At 51.3% G+C, this 19720-nt stretch overlaps 8 protein-coding genes across 8 annotated transcripts; 2 read left to right on the forward strand and 6 right to left on the reverse strand.

Moving 5' to 3' along the window:
- Window positions 1–8: 8 nt before the first annotated feature.
- On the reverse strand, window positions 9–1100 carry CTRU02_208803 (ribulose-phosphate 3-epimerase; the record flags this gene model as incomplete). The annotated part of the gene is made up of 4 exons (XM_036724781.1): window positions 9–275; window positions 371–616; window positions 746–872; window positions 985–1100. 4 exons carry the CDS (start codon window positions 1098–1100, stop codon window positions 9–11), a joined length of 756 nt encoding a protein of 251 aa, XP_036583413.1.
- Window positions 1101–1930: 830 nt separating this feature from the next.
- Window positions 1931–3723, reverse strand: CTRU02_208804 (vacuolar ATP synthase subunit H; the record flags this gene model as incomplete). Its single annotated transcript, XM_036724780.2, has 3 exons — window positions 1931–2543; window positions 2596–3124; window positions 3294–3723. Coding segments are annotated over 3 exons (1572 nt in total), but the record flags the coding sequence as incomplete, so codon positions are not given.
- A 1927-nt stretch (window positions 3724–5650) lies between these two features.
- CTRU02_208805 (uncharacterized protein) lies at window positions 5651–6938 on the forward strand (the record flags this gene model as incomplete). Its single annotated transcript, XM_036724779.1, has 2 exons — window positions 5651–6712; window positions 6762–6938. 2 exons carry the CDS (start codon window positions 5651–5653, stop codon window positions 6936–6938), a joined length of 1239 nt encoding a protein of 412 aa, XP_036583411.1.
- Window positions 6939–7982: 1044 nt separating this feature from the next.
- CTRU02_208806 (60S ribosomal protein L9-B) lies at window positions 7983–8804 on the reverse strand (the record flags this gene model as incomplete). The annotated part of the gene is made up of 4 exons (XM_036724778.2): window positions 7983–8036; window positions 8096–8273; window positions 8327–8582; window positions 8729–8804. 4 exons carry the CDS (start codon window positions 8802–8804, stop codon window positions 7983–7985), a joined length of 564 nt encoding a protein of 187 aa, XP_036583410.2.
- Window positions 8805–9799: 995 nt separating this feature from the next.
- CTRU02_208807 (vacuolar protein sorting-associated protein) lies at window positions 9800–10972 on the forward strand (the record flags this gene model as incomplete). Its single annotated transcript, XM_036724777.1, has 4 exons — window positions 9800–10016; window positions 10107–10579; window positions 10638–10779; window positions 10839–10972. 4 exons carry the CDS (start codon window positions 9800–9802, stop codon window positions 10970–10972), a joined length of 966 nt encoding a protein of 321 aa, XP_036583409.1.
- A 305-nt stretch (window positions 10973–11277) lies between these two features.
- Window positions 11278–14931, reverse strand: CTRU02_208808 (DNA repair protein rad51; the record flags this gene model as incomplete). The annotated part of the gene is made up of 3 exons (XM_036724776.1): window positions 11278–12113; window positions 12174–14228; window positions 14283–14931. The coding sequence occupies 3 exons, from the start codon at window positions 14929–14931 to the stop codon at window positions 11278–11280; spliced, it is 3540 nt and encodes a 1179-aa protein (XP_036583408.1).
- A 617-nt stretch (window positions 14932–15548) lies between these two features.
- CTRU02_208809 (DNA repair protein rhp51) lies at window positions 15549–16711 on the reverse strand (the record flags this gene model as incomplete). Its single annotated transcript, XM_036724775.1, has 3 exons — window positions 15549–16360; window positions 16411–16558; window positions 16619–16711. 3 exons carry the CDS (start codon window positions 16709–16711, stop codon window positions 15549–15551), a joined length of 1053 nt encoding a protein of 350 aa, XP_036583407.1.
- A 699-nt stretch (window positions 16712–17410) lies between these two features.
- On the reverse strand, window positions 17411–18097 carry CTRU02_208810 (30 kDa heat shock protein (hsp20-like protein); the record flags this gene model as incomplete). Its single annotated transcript, XM_036724774.1, has 1 exon — window positions 17411–18097. The coding sequence occupies one exon, from the start codon at window positions 18095–18097 to the stop codon at window positions 17411–17413; it is 687 nt and encodes a 228-aa protein (XP_036583406.1).
- Window positions 18098–19720: the final 1623 nt, after the last annotated feature.

Consider the following 19720-nt stretch of genomic DNA (forward strand, 5'->3'; position numbering starts at 1 on the left):
GGCCGTTTTTAGAGCTTGCCGTTCCTCTTCTCCACCGCCTGTCTTAGCACTGAGATCACCTCAGAAGGATCCTTCGCGCCAAAGACGGCACTTCCGGCCACAATAACATTTGCTCCTGCATCGGCCGCCTGATCAATGGTCCCAGCCCCCAAGCCTCCGTCAACCTCGATGTTGAGCTCAGGGTACTTCTCGCGAAGGGCCTGGACCTTGGGCAGCTCCGAGGCCATGAACTTTTGCCCACCGAAGCCGGGTTCGACCGTCATAATGAGAACCATCTGTTGTTGAATGAGTTAGTCCGAGCTATTCTTAACAAGCTGCTGGCCTGTAGTAAGATAATTCAAGTGGCGGTGTACTTAAAGGGGGAACTCACGTCAGGTCTCTCAAGGGGATCCTCGCTCTCAAGAATGTCCCAGAGCACATCAACTTGCGTCGCGGGCTTTAGTGCGATGCCGGCCAGCAGCCCTTGCTCATGGATGTAGCGAATCAGCGCCTTGGGGTTCGTCTTTTCGTCTGTCTTATCCTCAGGCCTCTCAGCGTTGGATGAGAAGGCGGCCTCGTAGTGAAAACAGTACAGGTCGCAGCCAGCATTCTTAAACTCCTTAACCCATTTCTTGGGCTATATTCGGCAGAAGAAGATCCGTCAGTCAAATGTTACTGTGCTGGTGCGACCACAGCGCTCTCGCTGTGCCCACTGAGCATATTCAAGAGCGCCGAGCTAGGGGGCGGGGGTGAGGGGGAAGCTTACCTCTGAAATCATCATATGGCAGTCGAATGTGCCCTTGCCATGGTTCTCGGTAGGCTTGTCGACGTGGCCTCGAATCTTGGCAACGACTGGCGGTCCGAATGTGATGTTGGGAACGAAATGACCATCCCTAGGTTGTGATGGTTAGCCCTATTGTCACAACTCTAGAGCGTCGCCTGCAGGCTGATGAAGACTCTGCCCATTGGATTTCGCGGATTGTTCCTCTGAAAAGGGTGATTTACATGATGTCAACGTGAAGCCAGTCAGCTCCTTGTGAGATTGTGCGTGAGCATGCTGCGCCGAGGTCGGCGAAGTCGGCCGCGAGAATCGAAGGTGCTATAATCGCCTTGGGTGCCATTTTGTTTTTTGTGCGTATGTTGGATGTGGTTGCGACAAGAAAAGAACAAATTAGGGGGAAGTTTGGGCGGGTTATGTGCGTTTTTGTGCGTGTGTTCGTGAAGATTCTGTTGAGGGCGGGAGGGTTCACTGAAAGCTGCGACGGAACATGCGACCCTCGGAAGCTATGGTAAGGTATGGACCCTGAACTCACCTCAGCTCCCTGGTGGGGTTATGGCTCACTTCTAGAATCTAGAATCACTAATTATTGAGGGGTTGACGTCTTGAAGGTGGGGTGGCTCGACCCTCTGGGCACGTACCGCCCGTATGATAAGGTCCGGAGTACATAACGCCGCGGGGACCCATCGGAGTTAGTGTGCCGCGCCTTGGGACAGCTCCACTGATCCCTCCCATTGGGCTACGGACGGGGCAAGGTATTGACGTTGGCAAAATGTCATGATGGGCCTCGGGCCATTATCCGCCGGGCGGATTTTGCTCATCAGCTGCGCACTCGTCGTCCCCACACAACCTCACAACACCGGAAAACAGGAAAAATGCACCATGTTGACAATCATTGTCGCTAATCAGTCTTGGTACATCGTCATAATGCTCTGTTGAAACTACTATGCGCCGCACTTGGGTATGCTGTTGATTTCGTGGTGTGATGTAAGAGTCCTAAAGAATACCATCACATTTTCGGCCGAGAAGGTCGGCCCAGTTATTGTTGGGCTGCTAAAAAAACACTCGACTCGAAATGACTCCCGGTCCACTCTAACTGCCTGGATAATGCTTTCCATCCGTTTATACTTACACAAGCTTTGAACCATGGCCCCAGCTGCACTAACGAAAGGTTTAGCCATCAAAGCTGTATTTCAACCATCCGCCCAAGGCTTTCAGACTCTCCCACCGGATGGTTTCGTCCGAATCCCCCATAAGCTCCATAATCCTGGTCTTTAAGCCAAGCTTCTCCAATTGATATCTCTTCTCTGGCACCTCCTTAACCAAGGCTCCCACGTCGTTGCAAGCAATGGCCAAAACCTGCTTGTCACTGTCCCATGGTTTCTTCATAATTTCAGCAAGTTTGCGTGGGATTTCTCCATTTTCGTGATCCAAAATCCTGCGCGCATTCTCGGCCCAGAACACCTGGCTCCTATGAGGCGGGGACCAACGAAGATGACCGGATTCGACTTCCGCAACGTACTCATCAAAAGTGGTCTTCGTCTTGGTATATTCTTCGAGCAAGTCCTTCAAGTTTTGGAGGTCTTCCAGGAGGTCGGGGTCGGTCAAGTGACGTCCACTCAGGTTTCCAAGGAGAGCGGGAAGCCGTGCAAGCACCGCTGTAGGGAGGAGCGACTTCTGGTTCTTGTCGAGCAGATTGAAAAGGGTTGAAACAATCAAACGTGTCGTTTTCTCCTTGGGGGATAGGCGCAACAGCTGGGTGTACAATAGAACAATGTCATACTCACTTGAAGTCATTAGCATAGAACGTGTAAGAAAATGGGGCTTATAAGACATACTCGTTCAAGTCATCGCCAATATCTTCGGCCTCAAAACTCATTTGCCAAATGACCAACAGGACATGGTACAGCAGCTGCAGACCAACCCCGCCGCCAAGCGTGCCTTCGAAGCCAGCGGCTCTCGACGGCGCCGTGCCACTCCATATACTTGCAGAAGAGCTGCCATTGCTTCCAATGCCCGCAGCGGTTCTAAGAATTTCGATTAAAGGCGCAATAGTCTCGCTTCTTTGATTCCAAAACTGTTGTCTCGACGAGCGCCCATACAGCAGCGACGAATACTCTTGAACTGCAATATCCTGGAGACCGGCATCAGAGCTCTTCGCAAGACCCGATAGATATGAAAGCAAGACTGGAATGGCGTTACGGGTCGCCTGAGATTCGTCGCCGGAGATGGACATGACCTTTGTCAAGGCCGTCGAGGTGAGCAAGGGGATCGGATCATCTGTGTTGTTCGAATGCGCGAGTAATGGCAGGAAGTGTTTATAGGGGTCCGTATTCTTAAAAAGGGCTTTGGCAAGTGATGGTACACCTATAGGATGAGGTTGGCTGTGTTAGCAGAGCTACGGTAGGGAAATTCGGATTTCTTAATTGGAGGATGACAATCATTGGATACAAGGTAGGTAATGAAGTAGGTATCGAGGGAATTGATGACTTGAACAAAGTGTAGGTTCTGATCAAGTGGGAGGTGCAAAACGTACTGGGCAAAAGATCCGCAAGGAGGACGAGAACAAACTGGACGACATTGGCCTGTTTGCCTGCAGACTCAAGCACACTTGGCTTTCCCGGCTCGCCAACAAAGAGGGAGCGGTAGCCATCGAGGTCGCCTTCTACAATTTCCTTCCTTGCCTCAGCTCTCTTCGCCTTGTCGACGGCGCGGATGCGGGCCAGGTGGTCTTCAGTAATGGTGCCTGCTCTAACAGCGCCATCCCAGGGGATTGGCCGTTGGCGGATGTTGCTCTGTAGCGAGGCCAGGTAAGTGGGAGGATCGAGCGACATGACGGGCGAGTCAAGGAAAGTAGCGACCCTGGCGGCTTCAAATATAGATGGACTTGCGTCGCCGAGGGTGTTGATGATGGACGAAGTGGATGGATTTAGGCGTATTGAGGGTAGCAGGTCGTCGCGGCTGTGAGCTGTCTGACGAACGTAACGCACTCAAGCCGCAGCCGCAGCCGCGCCCACCCAGTTTTTGGGTCACTTCCCTGGTCCAAGTCACAGCGTCAGGCCGACTGCGCTTGATTGGCTCGAGGTCCAATTCTACGTCAGCCACAGGTAGGAGCTCCATTTGCTCCACCAAAGCTTCTAAATAGCCAATCAAATGGCCACGGCTCAGATAAGCTGCTCGAGCCGATGCGGCGGTGCGGCAATGCGTGCTGATTGGCCTTCCCTCTCCTCTATGAAATCGCAGTCGGTCAAGCTTGGCTAGACCCCTCGCACTTCGAAACTCCAAATAGCAACAAAGATCCAGGTGCCATGATACCCAGCCTCCCGTTTTTATTCAGGGGCAGATGTCGCCTTTCCTCCCACTGAATCGGTCTTTGCTGCAGATTACCCCATGTTCTACACTGGCCCATGCCATGCAGGGCACCTATGTGAGAAAGCCCCCTAATTAATCCTTACCGTGAAGTCAATTCGTGATGGGGGGTAAAAGCAACTATCCCGTCGGCCTGGCTTAGTCAAGCTTGCCAAATATGCGGAACCCACGGACTGGCGGGTAGCGAGATCCCGCTGCGATGCCAGACGTTGTGGCACTTGTACCTCTATGCCTGTCATTGCGCTCCTGGCCTGCCCCTACACGCGTCACAAATAACGTTTGGGTCGCTAACTACCTTGTTTCCCGTATTATTATCAGCCCTGCCGCTGAACTGACATTGCAGGGTAGAAACGGATGCGACGTCTGTGATCTCACTAAAGCAGCTTCGAATGAAGCACAAGGGCGCAAAATCTCTGGCTGGGACTGGCCACAATGCATTGTGACGGACGAGAACAAAGGTGCGCACAGGCCACCAGACTCTGAGAGGAAAAGCCAAGGAAGGAAAGAAGTTGCTTTATTCGGTGTAAGGGTTAGAAACAGCAGGGAAACAGAAAGATGATGGGAAGATTGGGTCTGTTAGTTGCCCTCTTTCCTCTACTTATCGATTGTCGTCCAGTGGACGGACCGACCCCTGCATGTAAACAGTGGAGACAAGGCGCTCTGGGCCGGGCCAGTCGCAGAGGCGCTAGCGACCCGTCTTGCCAGCTCACACAGGCATCTCCCCGCACCAGGGCCACTAAATACCCTTTGCTCTTGTGTAGGACTCACTTCTCGGTACCCGATCTTCAGGAACCGCAAAAGTTCAGCAGCAACCGTGACGGAATCGATCAATCAAGAAGGAGAAAGCAACCTGATCTAAAGCCTGTCCTGGCAAAGTTCTACACAGCTAACCGGTGAGATTAGATCCCTGCTGCAACGCGCATATTTCGAGGGTGTTATTGTGGATGTCAGAGTGGGTGTGGTGACAACGGCAGGAAAATCGAAGAGGTTGGACTCGGGACGCAGAGGAGGTTGGGAATCCCGCGAAAAAACGACTCTGCCCCAACCAAGTAATACGACGCTCCAGCCCGTCCGCAACCCTCTCTCTTAAAGTCACCTCATCTGCAGGCTTCGTTTTCCCTCCGATTTTTTTTTGGAATTTTCCCCTCAAGCACCGAACCCAAGAGCATTCCGACGATCAATTCTCTGTTGATACCTGCTGGCTCCGCGCCTTACACTCTACGTCTGCACACTAACAGACTAGGCCGGCCAGCTCACTCATTCTTCACGCCCTTGACCCTCCTCTTCAATGAGAAATTAATATCTCATTGCCTCGCTGCATCATTTTACACATCTAATCAATTTCCTACAAGTTTTCAAGTCTCTGAAGCAAGACAAAATATCGCAGCACAGCTCGCTGGGCCAACAATCACCGACAACTGTGGGCGAAGGGTTTCTTCTCAGTCGCACTCTGCCGATTTTTCGGCTCCTTACATTCCTGGCCCCCGGCCTTGCGGCGCCTCGTCCTATTGCTCTTTTGCCAGCATGAGCCGAATTAAGCATTCGGCTGCGGCCCCTCTGGTCACCCGCCTTCTTCTTCTGGCCTCACTGCCTACCACAGTTTTCGCACACCCTTATCCTCTGCAAAACGTTGCCAACAACCTGTTCTATGAACTCGGCGATAAGTTCATGCGACGCGATTGCGTCCAGCGATGCGGTGTCGATTCACAGTACTGCTGTGGATCAGGTGAGCAATGCTACACTGTGAACAACATTGCTGGCTGTAGCACCATCAACGGAGGTGGCGGTTATGGCATTTACACCACAACCTGGACAGAGACAAATACCTTCACCAGTACCATCACTACCAACTGGCCTGAAACCACAAAGGGGTCAGGTGGAGGTGCTGGAGGAGGTGCTGGAGTTCCATGCAAACCAAAGAACGCCGGAGAGTCGGCATGCGGCAGCATTTGCTGTGCCTCCGACCAGTATTGCGCCTACGAAGGGCAATGCGCCCAGAAGGGCTGGGTACCCACGACAATCTCCTCCAACGGTGTTCCTATTACGACACAGTTTTCACCTCCCTACCGAGTAACTACTACTACTACTAGACCTACTGGTACAGCCGCGTCGGCGACATCCACCGGAACAGCGGTGCCCGTTGATGAGGGGACCGGTGGCGGTTTGAGCGGCGGTGCCATTGCAGGAATTGTTATTGGCACTCTTGCCGGTCTGGGCTTGCTCATGCTGCTCTGCTTCTGCTGTATCGCGCGTGGTCTATGGGGTCTCATCTTTGGTGGCAAGAAGAAGAAGGAGCGAAGCCGCGAACGTGTCGAAGTAGTTGAGGAGAGATACTCGCGCCATGGTAGCCGCATGCCTTCCGCACACTCTCACCGTCCGTCTCACGGCGGCTGGTTTGGTGGCGGCCGTCCTGCCTCAGCTGCTCACCGCAAGGAAGAGAAGAAGGAAGGTGCCAAGTGGTTGGGGCTGGGTGCTGCCGCCGCAACCCTGCTGGCGCTTTTGAATCTGAAGAAGGACAAGCCGCCGCGTAAGCCGCGGACAACGTACACTGATTCGTACTATTCGTACACGGGGACAAGCCCCAGTGAGTCTTCATGGGATTCTCGGACACGATCAGATCTGACCTCCTACCTAGGCAGTTCTAGCTCTGGAGGAAGAACCCACCGAACGGGCCATACGCGTGGCACCCACACCACACGTCACTCACGAAGGTAGCGCACAGAGTTCTTCCCCGATTTTTAGGCCGCATATGATCTCGATTGCCTCGTCTATAAGGCTTTTGAAACCCCGAATATGCTTCGAACGTACATAAATTGGTATTGTCCTTTTTTTTCTCTTTTTTTTCCCCCATATTGTTTTTCCCAAAGGGCGTTTTGGACGGGACGAATCATAATCTGTGTCCGGGCTGTTGTGTGCGACACCCCGGAGAAACATACAACAACAAGAACAACAACAACAAGACATGAGAGACGAAACCTTTAACGAAGGAAGACGTCGAGGAGATGGAAGCAAGATTGGGACGATTGCAATGAAAAATGGGAGGATGAAGCAACGAGACTATAGATAATAGCGGTTGGGTCTGGAGGAGGTCGTCTTTGGACGTGGAGGATCTCATTTCCTTTGAGCGTTTCCGACATTTCCTTGGTGTGCTCTCTTCATCACAACACCCTGCATAGCATGTACGATGTCAGAACGATTTGAATGTTGTAGACGAAATTTATAACGGAGCTAGCTAATTGAGCTTTCTTCAAGTCACCGCAGTGAATGAGAACATGATTACAATAATTATTGAATTGACTCTGGTACCCCTACCTAACTCAGGCTATGGAATTTGTTTCGATGACCAGTCTGGAAAGGAGTTCAGATGAGCGGCTGAGACTCATGGAAGCATCCTGGATGTTAGCTGACCTGTGACGCAACAATGGATTCACCTAAGGTTCTGCCAACAACAAAATACGCGGTCTAAGCTGGCAAAAACCGTACATGTTAAAAGCGTATCCCTCTCATTGTCATGGAACACATGGAACAGGGCAAGCGAGATCTTGAAATATGTTGCGTGAGGTATCATTTCACCGTTAACGCCATTTCCGTTTCATGCAGATAGACATAGACAAGAGGGTTATTTGAGTAAACCGCTCAGAAGCGAGCTGGTGCGTCTTCTTGCTTTTTTGTTGGTATAACCCTGCGCTACACACAGACACCTATTTTTCAGGTGCTATGCTGTGCCTGCAAATGATTGAACCCCGGCCACTCCTGTCGTAAGAACCCAGACCAGAACCCAGTAGTATTTTGATTTCCCGCAGAGACGAAAAGCCTCGAAAACACTAAACCATCACAATATGTGTTGATGTCGCATTTACTGGTCCTCGACAATGTTGCCCTTCTCGGAGACGTACATACCGTCAAGGAACTGTGCATGTGTCAGTCACATTACCAGGAAGGGGAAAGCTTTTGCGACTCGCAACATACCTTACGGATATCCTTGTTGCGGACCTTGCAGATCTGCTGGATGTCGGCAGCAGACTGGGAGACGGACTCAAGGGAGTTGCCAGAGAGGACAAGCTCATCCTTCTGGGCCTTGGAGACCTCGACATCGACACCGGCGCGCATGACAACGCGGCGGACGAGCTTCTCACCGATGAAGTTGCTAGGCAGAGCGTTAGTATTTTGACCAAGTGATCCACATAGTGCAGAACGTACCGGATCTCGACCTCGTACAGGCCAGACTCAGAGTTCTTCTCAACGTTGACGTTGATGGGGAAATGGGCGTAGACGTAGCGCATCTTGTACTTGAAGCCCTTGGTGACACCGATGATCAGGTTGTTGATCAGGGTACGGACGGTGCGGAGGGTGGCAACGTTCTTTCTTGAGCCGTGGTGGATCTCAATGTTGACGGTACCCTTCTTGGGCTGGGAGAAGTTGACAGCCAAGTGGCTAAGGTCCTTCACGAGCTTGCCTATTTCGTTGGTCAGCCCAATTGACTTGTAAGGAATCGACCCCGCCGCAGGTCCGCAAAGGAATCGAAGCAATGTGGGCGTTGACAGCTGCAACAATGGAGTTGCGACCAGCCGCGATGTTTTGTAAAGAGTGTTTGGAACTTACCACGGGGGCCCTCGACGGTGACGACGCGGGACTTGATGTGAATCTTGACTGTTGGAGAATCCAAGTCAGCATGCATTCAATTGCCTGCCACTACTGCTCCTTTCGAGCTCATCCACAGTCTAAAACTTTTCAACCCAAATGCCCTTTCCGTCTCCGCCAATCCCTTTGCCATCCATCACTGTCGTATGCCCAGGCGCAAGGGAGAGCATTGTCGACAATGAAGAGACGCCAGGAAGGCAGAGGCAGGAGAGTATTTTGTATCCCAAATTTCAGATCCGGCGGAGCTCGCAGGGCCGTATCGTCGTGGACAAATGATGACCGGGGAGTTCAACGGTTGTATTTTGTGTGGCTTTCCATTCTTCTTCGGGTTTCGTGCAATCGTCAATGACAACGACGACGACGGCTTTCACATACCATCCTGAGGGATTTCAAGGCTCTCCTGGGAGTGAATGTACTTCATCTTGACGTCGGGGGGGTTGTCGACTGGGCGATTGGCGACTGGTCTGTGAGGCTATCGTTGGGCGTTGAGGGTCGAAGTCCGATCTCAAACTTTCAAGAAAATTGTCCTCGATTCTGTGGGTAGGAAAAGTTTTGGTGGACGGTAGGGCTCGCGTGCACGTGAGCGTCTCCAATTCCGGATGGCCCGTGCATGAACAAAAATAGGGCGGAGGGGCTGGGCCCCGTCTCTCGGGGCGGGGCAACATCGGCGAGCATGAGCCACACTCCCGGCACAAGCCTCACTGCTGACAGTTGGCTGTTCGGTCCAGTCACGTGTCTCTTGCGATCAACTTGACGGTCCGTGCACGACAGCTCCCCAATGCCCACCCACCTCGACCGATAGCTGGGTCGGCGCATGAGGAGCAGCAGCAGTCGCAGCATTGAAGCCGAATGTACGTCAGCCACGACAGCTTTCCGAAACCCAATCAACTCCAATCGCCCACTTACGCCGTCCACGAAACTCGTACGTGCAAGAGCCTGGATTCATAATTTCAAGCACACAGAATTACTACTGCCGCATTCAGTTCCGAGCGGAGTAATCGCGCGGGATCCGGGCCATCCACCGAGGTCAAGATGTCGTACTTCTTCTCAACCCCCGTCGATATTGACATCGTGCTAGAGGACGCTGATGAGCGGTCCATGGTCGATGTGAAGCTCGATAAGAATAGGCGCGAGAAAGCGCCGCTTTACATGGATGGCGAGTCCGTCAAGGGCGCCGTGACTATTAGACCCAAGGATGGCAAGCGTCTAGAGCATACAGGCATCAAGGTCCAATTCATTGGCACAATAGGTCAGCTACTATCTCCCTCAATCATAGCGTAGCACATGCGCGCTTCTCTGTTATGATCTGTTCATGGTCAACTAACACTCTTGTCTCCAGAGATGTTCTTCGACCGTGGAAACCATTACGAATTTCTCTCCCTCGTGCAGGAACTCGCAGCGCCGGGTGAGCTGCAACACCCGCAGACTTTCGACTTCAATTTCAAAAACGTCGAGAAGCAGTACGAGTCTTACAATGGAATCAATGTCAAGCTTCGCTACTTCGTCCGTGTCACCGTCTCGCGCCGCATGGCCGACGTCATCCGCGAGAAGGACATCTGGGTCTACTCGTACCGCATACCTCCCGAGATGAACTCTTCCATTAAGATGGATGTCGGTATTGAAGACTGCCTGCACATTGAGTTTGAGTACTCCAAGAGCAAGTACCACCTTAAGGACGTTATCGTCGGTCGCATATACTTTTTGCTCGTCCGTCTAAAGATCAAACACATGGAACTATCCATCATCCGGAGGGAGACGACGGGCGCCGCACCGAACCAATACAACGAAAGCGAGACGTTGGTGCGCTTCGAGGTAGGCATTCCAATAGTTGGTCCCTTTTCTTGAGTAGGATGCTGACAATAACATGCAGATTATGGATGGTTCCCCTTCCAGAGGAGAGACCATTCCCATCCGGCTCTTCCTGGGCGGCTTCGACCTGACCCCTACCTTCCGGGATGTTAACAAGAAGTTCTCTACAAGGTACTACCTTAGTTTGGTACTCATTGACGAAGGTGAGGCGCATATGCCCCATAGGTCCTGAAAGCAAGATTGTGCTGACGATAAAAACTAGATGCCCGGAGATATTTCAAGCAGTCAGAGATCATCCTGTACCGCCAAGCACCTGATGCCGCTCAGAGCCCGAACATGATCATGGCGGCTGCCCCCGAAAACCCCAAGCTGATGCAGCAACCAACCCAGGTGTAGTAATGAAGTTGTTGAAGTGGCTGGCGCTCTGTTGCAAAGTTGTAGTTATGATGGGTATTCGGCGGTCGTCGCGCACTTTTAGCATATGTCACGGCGTTTGGGGTAAAGAAAGCTGGGTCTGACTGATACGAAAAAAAAAAAGAAATTATTCTTCCTCCACCGAAAGAATCAAAGACCAATCCATGCAATTCGTGAGGTATCTGGCGTATCCGGTGTCATCTTATCCGGAATCTTTTGTGATTACTTGTACATGCTCTCTTTCTCTTCCCGGGACCCCTTTTGTATCTGCGTTCCATTTCATCCATTTACAAAATGTCCATACCGTCGTCCGCCTCGAATCCAAACTGATTGTTCTGGATGGCGGCGATTCTGTCTAGCTCGTCTTGGTACTGCTTGCGCAGGTCTGACAAGGTGACGACCTTGCGCTTCCCTTGGCAGTTCGTATCCCTCAAGTTGGGAGGACGCAGCTCCTCCGAAAAGATCCAAGCCTGCTTAGGATCGACGCAGCTTAGAGCGTTGATAAGCAGTAGATATTGCTTCGTGATTGGCGTGTCCAAAACATCCTCGCCGATGAGCTTGTCACCTTCCCCAGCATATCGCAGCTTGTGAATACGATCGAGAAGAATTGTGGCGGCACCACGGTAGTCGCTATGCTTGATTCTCCAAGAGTAGAGTATTTGGTGGTAAGGAATGCCATTGAGGACATCCATCGTTGACTTGCATCTCTGGGCCAGGATCTCATCAATAGAGTCTTGCAGCCCGGGGAAGGGAAGTGACATGAGCTCGCTGTTGTGGTAAGTCTCGCACATCTTGTCTACTAGCTTGCGCAGAGACGAATGCTGCATCGCCTTGTCCTTCATGGCTAGCAGGCTTGCATGGGCAACATCAAAACGCGAAAGGACTGTGGCTGCGTTGAATTGGCGACTGAGCATCTCGCTCCTCACCAGAGCAGCCTCAGAGCTTGCGTGGGAGTATTGGATGGCCAAGCCGGCGAATTCAATCACGTAGGAGTATGCCTTGGCTTTCTCGAACAGAGCCACAATGTGGCAATGGTAGCGGGCCGGACCTTTGTTGAGCAGATTCCACTCCGTATCGTCAAGGAGGCCGCTGCTGTGGCGGTCAACGTCCACATCACGGACACCTAGACTATATGTTAGAATGAGATGGGACAAATGCAAAGGAAGATAATGCAACGACTTACTCATGCCAATCGCCGCTTTGCGGAAGTGAATTGCAGCCGAAGCAAAGTCCTTTAGAGCAAGGAAGACACGGCCCTGGATGTAGATGGCGAACGGTGTTTGACTGCAGAACGGGGTGAGCTCCAGAGCCAGGTCGGCTCGTTCTCTCCTGATCAGAGAGCATTGGATAAGGGTAGGTGACACTTCAATGTCACTATTTGGGGCGCAGAGATCAGTGACAATGCTCGTGATGCTAGCGGCCAAAGGCTCGTCCCTGCTGTCGACGAAGCCAAGGAGATGTCCTACGTTACCCTCCAAGGCAGTAATAGTTTGGGTCTCCTCTCCGGTTCGCTTCAACGAGTTCGGCGAGCCAGAGAAGGATCCATTGCGCTCGTGCTTGTTCCCAACAGGAACTGTGATCTCAGTCTTAGAAAGCCACCGAAGCAGCTCTATTCTGCGAAGTGACTCAAGGAATTGCCGGAATACAGCGCCAATGTCAAACCGTTTGGAAAGCATATCTTCCTCTTGCTCCCAGTCAAACTCCATATGGACCAACAGCAGGAGCTGACTGAAGACAACCTTCCACTGAAGCTCGATTGTTTCCTGGACAGTTTTCGCGACCAATTTTCTTCCGAAGTCAGTCAGGGGCAGCCGAGCTTTACGGCTTCCAGAGTCTGCGCTAGCAGCGACCAAGGCAGCAAGACTATCGTACAAGTCCATCGTCACGCCATTGTAGCTCTGTCCGAGGCTCTCAATGACCTGAGCGCAATCTTCTTCGCTGACACTACGCCACATGGCGGTAGTGTCGAACATGTACTGAATTCGTTCGTAATCTGTCCTTGGCGTTTCTTCAAAAATTTCGGGCCGCAGGGCAGCGTTACAGACCTGCAAGATGCCATCAGAGATCGCGTCAACAAAGTTGATTCCCGTAGAAACAAGTGTTGCAGTTTTCTCGGATCCCTCATCCGGTCGCGAGAGGTTGTAGTACAGCCGTTCAAGTTGACTACATTCTCGAATGGCGGAAACAGCATCCGCGCAGACCACCCAAGTCATCTCCGCATCTGAGTCCAGAATTAGAGCAACGGCCTCACCACGCTGTTTATCCAGTTCAATAAGCAGACGATAGAATCTCCGCCACTGAATCTCACTGCTGGCACGGAATTGCTCATAATCCATGCTTCCTGTAGAGTTGCGGTCTAGGGATGCCGTCGAGGCAAGAACAGAGCAGATAGATTCCGCCAGACCCTTCTGGCCCTTTGAGCCGCCATCTTTTGGAGTACCCAGTCCTTTCTCGTAGATAGAGAGAGCCGTCTCAAGTGTAGATTTTGTGAAGCGGCCAGGTGCCAGGATCAACTCCAACCATTTCTCGGTCGTATCTGTTGGGTCGGAGGGGCCAGATATTTGTGCTGTAGGATAAGACGTATCAATATGAACAGAATTCCACTCATTCTCCCATGACCCAGCAACATTATCCATGTCAAGTTCGAGTTCTTGGACTCGGTAAGTCATGTTGTTCTTCCACAGTGTCCACAACTGCACACCACCATCCGAGGGGCTAGACAAAACGAAATCAGCCAGAGTCCAAACGTCTGACAAGGACGGTGAGGACGGGACAAGGTGTGTGTCGGGGAAAGCATCTTCGACATAGATGGTTTCGTTGTCGTGAGCTTTGATGTTCCAGAACTTAAACTCTCCGGCACCGATTGGCGAGTAAGTGGCACACATCCTCTTTCCAGCACCTTCACCAACAAGCTGCAATAGGTTCGATTGAGCAGGTTCAATCTGCCATTTACCCATCTCTTGAGGGTTACGGTCGGAATTCAAGATGTCGCCAGTAAAGAGGATTTGACCGGTGCGTAGGTTCCAGATGCGCATACGGTGATCGAGACAAACAGTGAAGAGGAAGGCAGCCTCATCCAAGCCTAAATCCGTCACCTGTATCGATGTCGCTGCGCTCGCATCCATTGAAATGTTACGATACCGAATAGAGTGGTTTTGCTTAAAAGGAAGGAAACTGCGGATTCCCTGTGCCCAACCTTGCGAGTTGTAAATTGTCTCTTTCCAGGGGTTGCTGGAGGCTGCGATAAGTCAGTATGAAAACATGTCTCTTTGCAGTAGAGTTTATAACATACAGTCGTGAGCCCTGTTCCGATCTAACCTCACCAGGCCACCATCGTGGAGCGAAATAACAACCTGGTCGGTGCTCGCCGCGACCATGCGGTGTGGGTGCTTGAGGCCGAAAACTTTTGGCTGGTAGACCTTGCAAGCATCGCCTGGTCCGGCTTCGATCGCGGAGCGCTTTCTAAAGAAGTCCGGTCGCAGCGTGAAGGTATAGAGATAGTTGGACTCGTCGAGAACGAACATGGAAAGCGCATCGTGCTCCCGAGGATCAGAGAAGGCGATGCATGAGGGCTGAATCGGAACCGAAAATCTAAAGTTTAGTACCAAAGGTGCATCAGATGCCTTCTCCTGGCGACAGGTGTCGACAACGCGGAGGCTCAATACCAAGCCATCCTCCAGCAGCCTCCAAAGGAAGCTACGCGGTGCATCGTGCCATTTTCTGTGGTAGACCGAAGATGCCGGCGCTAGATTCTTAAGTCTGAAGGCAACCTCGTCCTCGCTGACGTTCTTATCGTCGTTCCCGTTGGCGAGTCTGCGGGCGGTGGCCCTGCCATTCGACGTCAATGAGGGGACACGGATGTTGACAATCGACGAGGCGGAGGACGGTTCGAGATTGAGACGAGTCTCTCGGTAGAGGTATTGAGTGTCTGCAGAATCCATCTTGTGTTGCACCGCCCTAGTGCATCAAGACCTCTAACGCCGGAGTGAAAAGGGAAGAGGCCGCAGGAGTCGCAGGTCGGGCTCGGCGCATTAAACAATCTGCTGCTGCTACGAATGCTCGTCGCGATTCAAGAACTTGGAATTTCTTGACAGGCTCCAAACGCGCTGGTGGGGCTAATCCCAAAACAGCAACCAGCTGTTTACAGTATCATTTAACAGTGTTTCGTTCTACGAACACAGTACGTCCCACCGCTCTATGGTATTAGGCTTCAGAGTAGGTGCTCTTATTTCTAGGATCAAACACGTCTCCGGGGAAGAAAAAAAAGCATTTTTAATTTATTTACAGATTAAACCCAGAATGGCATATTGCCACTTGAGACCCTTTGCATTGCGTCCTTTTTTTTTTTTTTTTTAATATTTCATTTCTTTCTAGCAGCATAACCTTGTTTGCTAGTAAATCACAGGAGAATTGCTATAACTCCTTAAAGTATCTGCCACCCAACGCCAGCAGCAATGCATGCCATGTCTTGCCCAATTTGAAGGCCATTAAAGTTCACTCATAAGCGCGTGACACCGTAGTCGCTGTTCCATACCAATACATCGAATCAAGAGTCCATTTAGTCCTTCTCCAAGTCCTTTGGGCTTGGATCTCCAATGCCATCCTCGTTGATCGCGAATAGACAGTCACTCTCTGGTAAGCAGGGACTGTCATAAATCTTGGCAACCCGGGTCTCTCCACGGCCTTTTCTCAAGCTGATTCTTGTCGTGCTGGCGTGTGCAATAATGTTACCGCCGATAGGTTTCTTCGGGTCAGGGTTGAACATGGCACTCGGTCCACCGTCAACCTGCGCAACAACCTGATTTGTAATAACAACAGCAATACCAAACTCGTCAGCAAGCCTCTGCAGAGTGCGCATGAATTTTGCAAGGTGAGTTTGTCTAGATGATAGTTCCCCACGACCAAGAAAGTCGGTTCTGTATAGGGCTGTCGCACTATCAACGATGAGCAGCGAAAACCGTGTCTCACACATCATCGCGGCGGCTTGCTGGAGAAGCTGCAGTTGGTGATCTGAGTTGTAGGCGCGAGCGTAAGCAACGTTGTCCAGCACCTCCTCGCCAGAAAGGCCAAACCTGTTGGCGACGGCAAGCAGACGAACCGGTCGGAATGTGCCTTCGGTGTCAATGTACATGCATTTGCCCTCACCGCCACCCATGTCAAAAGGAAGTTGACAGGTAACGGCTAGTGTGTGGCAAATCTGGCTCTTTCCAGTACGAAACTCTCCAAACAGCTCGGTCACTGATCCGGTCTCAATACCACCAGCAAGAAGTGTGTCTAGCTGCTTGGAGCCTGTCGTGATAGAGATGAGCTCGCTTCGCCGTTGGTGCATCTCAGTGGCGGTCGTAAAGCCCATTGGTACGAGTTTGGAGGCTAATAACTGTTAAACAAGCATCCTCATAAGGTGTATCAGGGTTTCCTACCTTCAGCAAGGATTTTTGAGGCTTTCTGCTCGGAGATACCCTTGATCTGCTCCAGTACTCGACGCGGGGTATACGCGACCGATTCTACTGTGTTGTAGCCGCCATCAACAACAAGCTGGATATCCCGCTTTGTTAAGCCAGCGACTCCCTGTTCAAAGCGTACCTCAGCATACAAATTCCTGCGCAAAAAGGGTCACAAGCAACGTACCTCTAGAGCGGTAAGTGGTGTGGGCGCGCCGGGCCCGGTCATTCCGCTCTCATCGCCGTTGTGGCTCTCCTCATATCCGTCGACCTCCGTCATTATGCTGAACTTGAGAGGTTTGATACTCTTGATTGAAATTGGTACGCAAAAAGGCACCCGGCGAAATCAATGGTGGGAGTTGGTAACGCAAGCCAGTGGGGGGTTGTTGACTGCGGGCGAGCGCGGACTTTAAGACGCGTCAGGGAAGTGGCAATGACCAATCCAAAAATACGCCAAGTCACGTGAGTCAATTAAGAAGCCAGTCTGCCCCGCTGGAGGCCTGGCCTAGCGTTGCACTAAGATAGCCAGCCCTTACTGGTTGCAAAAATCTTGCTTATAAGGCAAGAAATACTCCTCGCTTTTGTGTATATCTATGTTTCAGTCACAGAAGTGTTCGATGTCACCTCTCATCTCATAAACTTGCATATTGTGTGCAAATCGATACTATTTCAGATCATTTCACAGATAGATCAAGAGGGCCTTGAGCAACGGTTTTTGTGTTTTTTTTTTATTGTTTTTGATTCATGTGAAAGAGGGCTAATTACAAAGCCAATGAAAAGAACTGGGTTCTTTCCAAAGGCACTGGCAGTTTAGTCGTTGCAATGCGTAAGGACCGAAACACCCAGCTATGCAGTCGAATCATTAATGCAAGCTCAGTCGCTGAAAATCACAATTCCTATCCACCATTCTCATCGCCAATTGTTGCTGTTGTACACGAAGTTCAAGGTTGATTAAAAGTTGTCATGGTGAAGAATGCGTTTAGTTGACCTGGATGCGGCGAGTCTCGTGCTTGGGAGCCTTGGGTACCCGAATGGTCAGGATGCCGTCCTTGAAGCTGGCAGAGACGGACTCCTGCGAGATCTGGCCGGGGAAGTTGAAGACTCGGCTGAACTCGCCAATACTGCGCTCAGAGACCCAGTACTTGGCATTGTCGACGGGACCTTGCTGTTGCTGCTGCTGCTCCTCCTTCTTAGAACTCTTCTCCACCTCGGAAGAAGCGTTGGCAGGAGTGGGCTGAGTGGTCGAGTTGGTTTCGTTGTCGTCGCCATCCTCGACAGTAGCCTTGTGACTGGGGCGAGAGTGCTCTTTCCCGTCAGTGATAGCACCGCTTGACTCGGTACCCTGCTGTAGGAGACCAGCGGGAGGAGTACCGGAAGTGTAGGAGCGCTCAACGCGGCCGCGAATGTGCAGGGTGTGAGGGTCGGTGAACTCAATAGAGACGTCCTCCTTTTTCATGCCCGGGAGCTCACCGTGGAGCTCGTAGGCATCCTCGACCTCGCGGACATCAAACTTAGGCTGGAAGGTCGGGACGTGGTTGCGGTGGGTTCCGCGGGAAGTGCCGTTCTGGCCGCCCTGGCGGGAATAGTTGTCAAAGTCCTCCAACAGGCGGAAGAGAGGGGTGAAGGACGCGTCGGAGTTGTACAAGTTGCGAGGGAAGAAAGCCATTGTGATAGTGTTGTGTGGTTTGTGAACTAATGAAGTTGCTTGCAGAATGTTTGGAATTCTAAGTGCTGTTGACTTAGATTGTGAGTATGTTCGTAGCGTATTTAGTTGTGTTGTTTGTGTTGTTCTTGTTTGTTCTGATGAAGAAAAAGTTGGCCTTGGGAGAGGATCAAGACCGTCGATTTATACAATTGAGGCAGGCTTCATCGTGGCTTCGAAAGCATTCCGAAATCATCGCTAGACGTACAATGTCATCATCGGCGGTCTCCATAAGAAGGATTTCGGACATCACGGAAGGATCGCGAATGCACATGAAACCTGATTCTACATTCTATAGGGTGGATAAGCATCTGGCAGTGGCTTCACGATGGTTCGAGCTGCTTCGATGTTCACTCTTGGAGGCGAGTGGAACCTTCCAGTGCATTTTGTTCAATCATAGGCCACGACAGAGCATCAAATACCAAAACCTAAAACTGAAAACCCGCTATTACTGTGTATCATCCTAAAGGTCCTTAAGAATGACAGCATGCATCAATCAACATCTTTGGCAAGCTTTTGTTCGAATTTCTTAAAATCATCGAACATTTTGTTGTGGCCCTACAGTAGCAGCCCCTCTGGAAACTGATTCTGGTAGAATATTCCCTGGCTTTCTCGTCTAACTTTAGAGTTTCGGCGCAGAACAGGGGGTCAGATAGTGGCCTATCTACGACTAGCCAATCATAACCCTGTTTCTAAAGCACCCCTGCCACTTCCCGGGGCGAAGGGCCTAGACTTGCCCATTCAACTAAGCTACCTATTGCCTTCCGTTTTGTCCACCATCATGGCGGCACGACAAGTTCCTCAGCAATAGAGGCCTGGGTGCACTTTCCTTAGCATCCCCGTCATCAAGCCGGTTCATTTATGATTTTGGAAATTTCCAATATTTCGGACGGCCTGACCTTGAGCGAGAGAGCTGTTGTATACGAATTTTCGAATCAAAGCCAGCATACCAAAAACACATGCGTATCCGGACTCCAGGGGACTGTCAGTGAGTGTGCAGAAGCTCAGCGCTACACTACCTGGGAACAATGGGCCAATGCACAACAACGATTAGGATGTTTCCCAAACTGCCCGCTCCCCGGGGCCCAGGGGCTGGAAATGGTTCGAAATATTTGGTCACATGCACGCCATACCATATGTCAATCGCAATGCAACAGTACTCCGCGGCCCCATGAGCTTTGTGGGAACGTGCAGAAAGACAGCCCAAATGTGTAATGTAATAGCAAACAACTATAAGGCATTGCGCATGAGCTGCAACAGACAACGCAACTTGATCAGCGATGATCAAATTTGTATGACCACAACTCATGAAAATATTCCACTGTACTCAGAGGGTTGTGCCGGCACCAACATTTGTCAATTAAGGTTTCGCCATTCAGTTCTTGTCTCTGATACCAGGTCTATCCCTTCCCGAGCTCGGGGTCAAGCCACAGTGTGGATGTCGCCACTTCGCTAGTGCCACAGTCGATCGACTACACGTCTTAGGACCACAACTCACACCCCATTCTTTTTTTATACTGGAGATCTCTCATCGCCAGGGTTAGGCAGACGAAGAAGGTCAAAAACGGAAATGAGGGTCCCGAACCA

The sequence above is a fragment of the Colletotrichum truncatum genome (assembly GCF_014235925.2).
Source record: "Colletotrichum truncatum strain CMES1059 chromosome Unknown Contig_0005, whole genome shotgun sequence".
Lineage (NCBI taxonomy): Eukaryota > Fungi > Ascomycota > Sordariomycetes > Glomerellales > Glomerellaceae > Colletotrichum > Colletotrichum truncatum.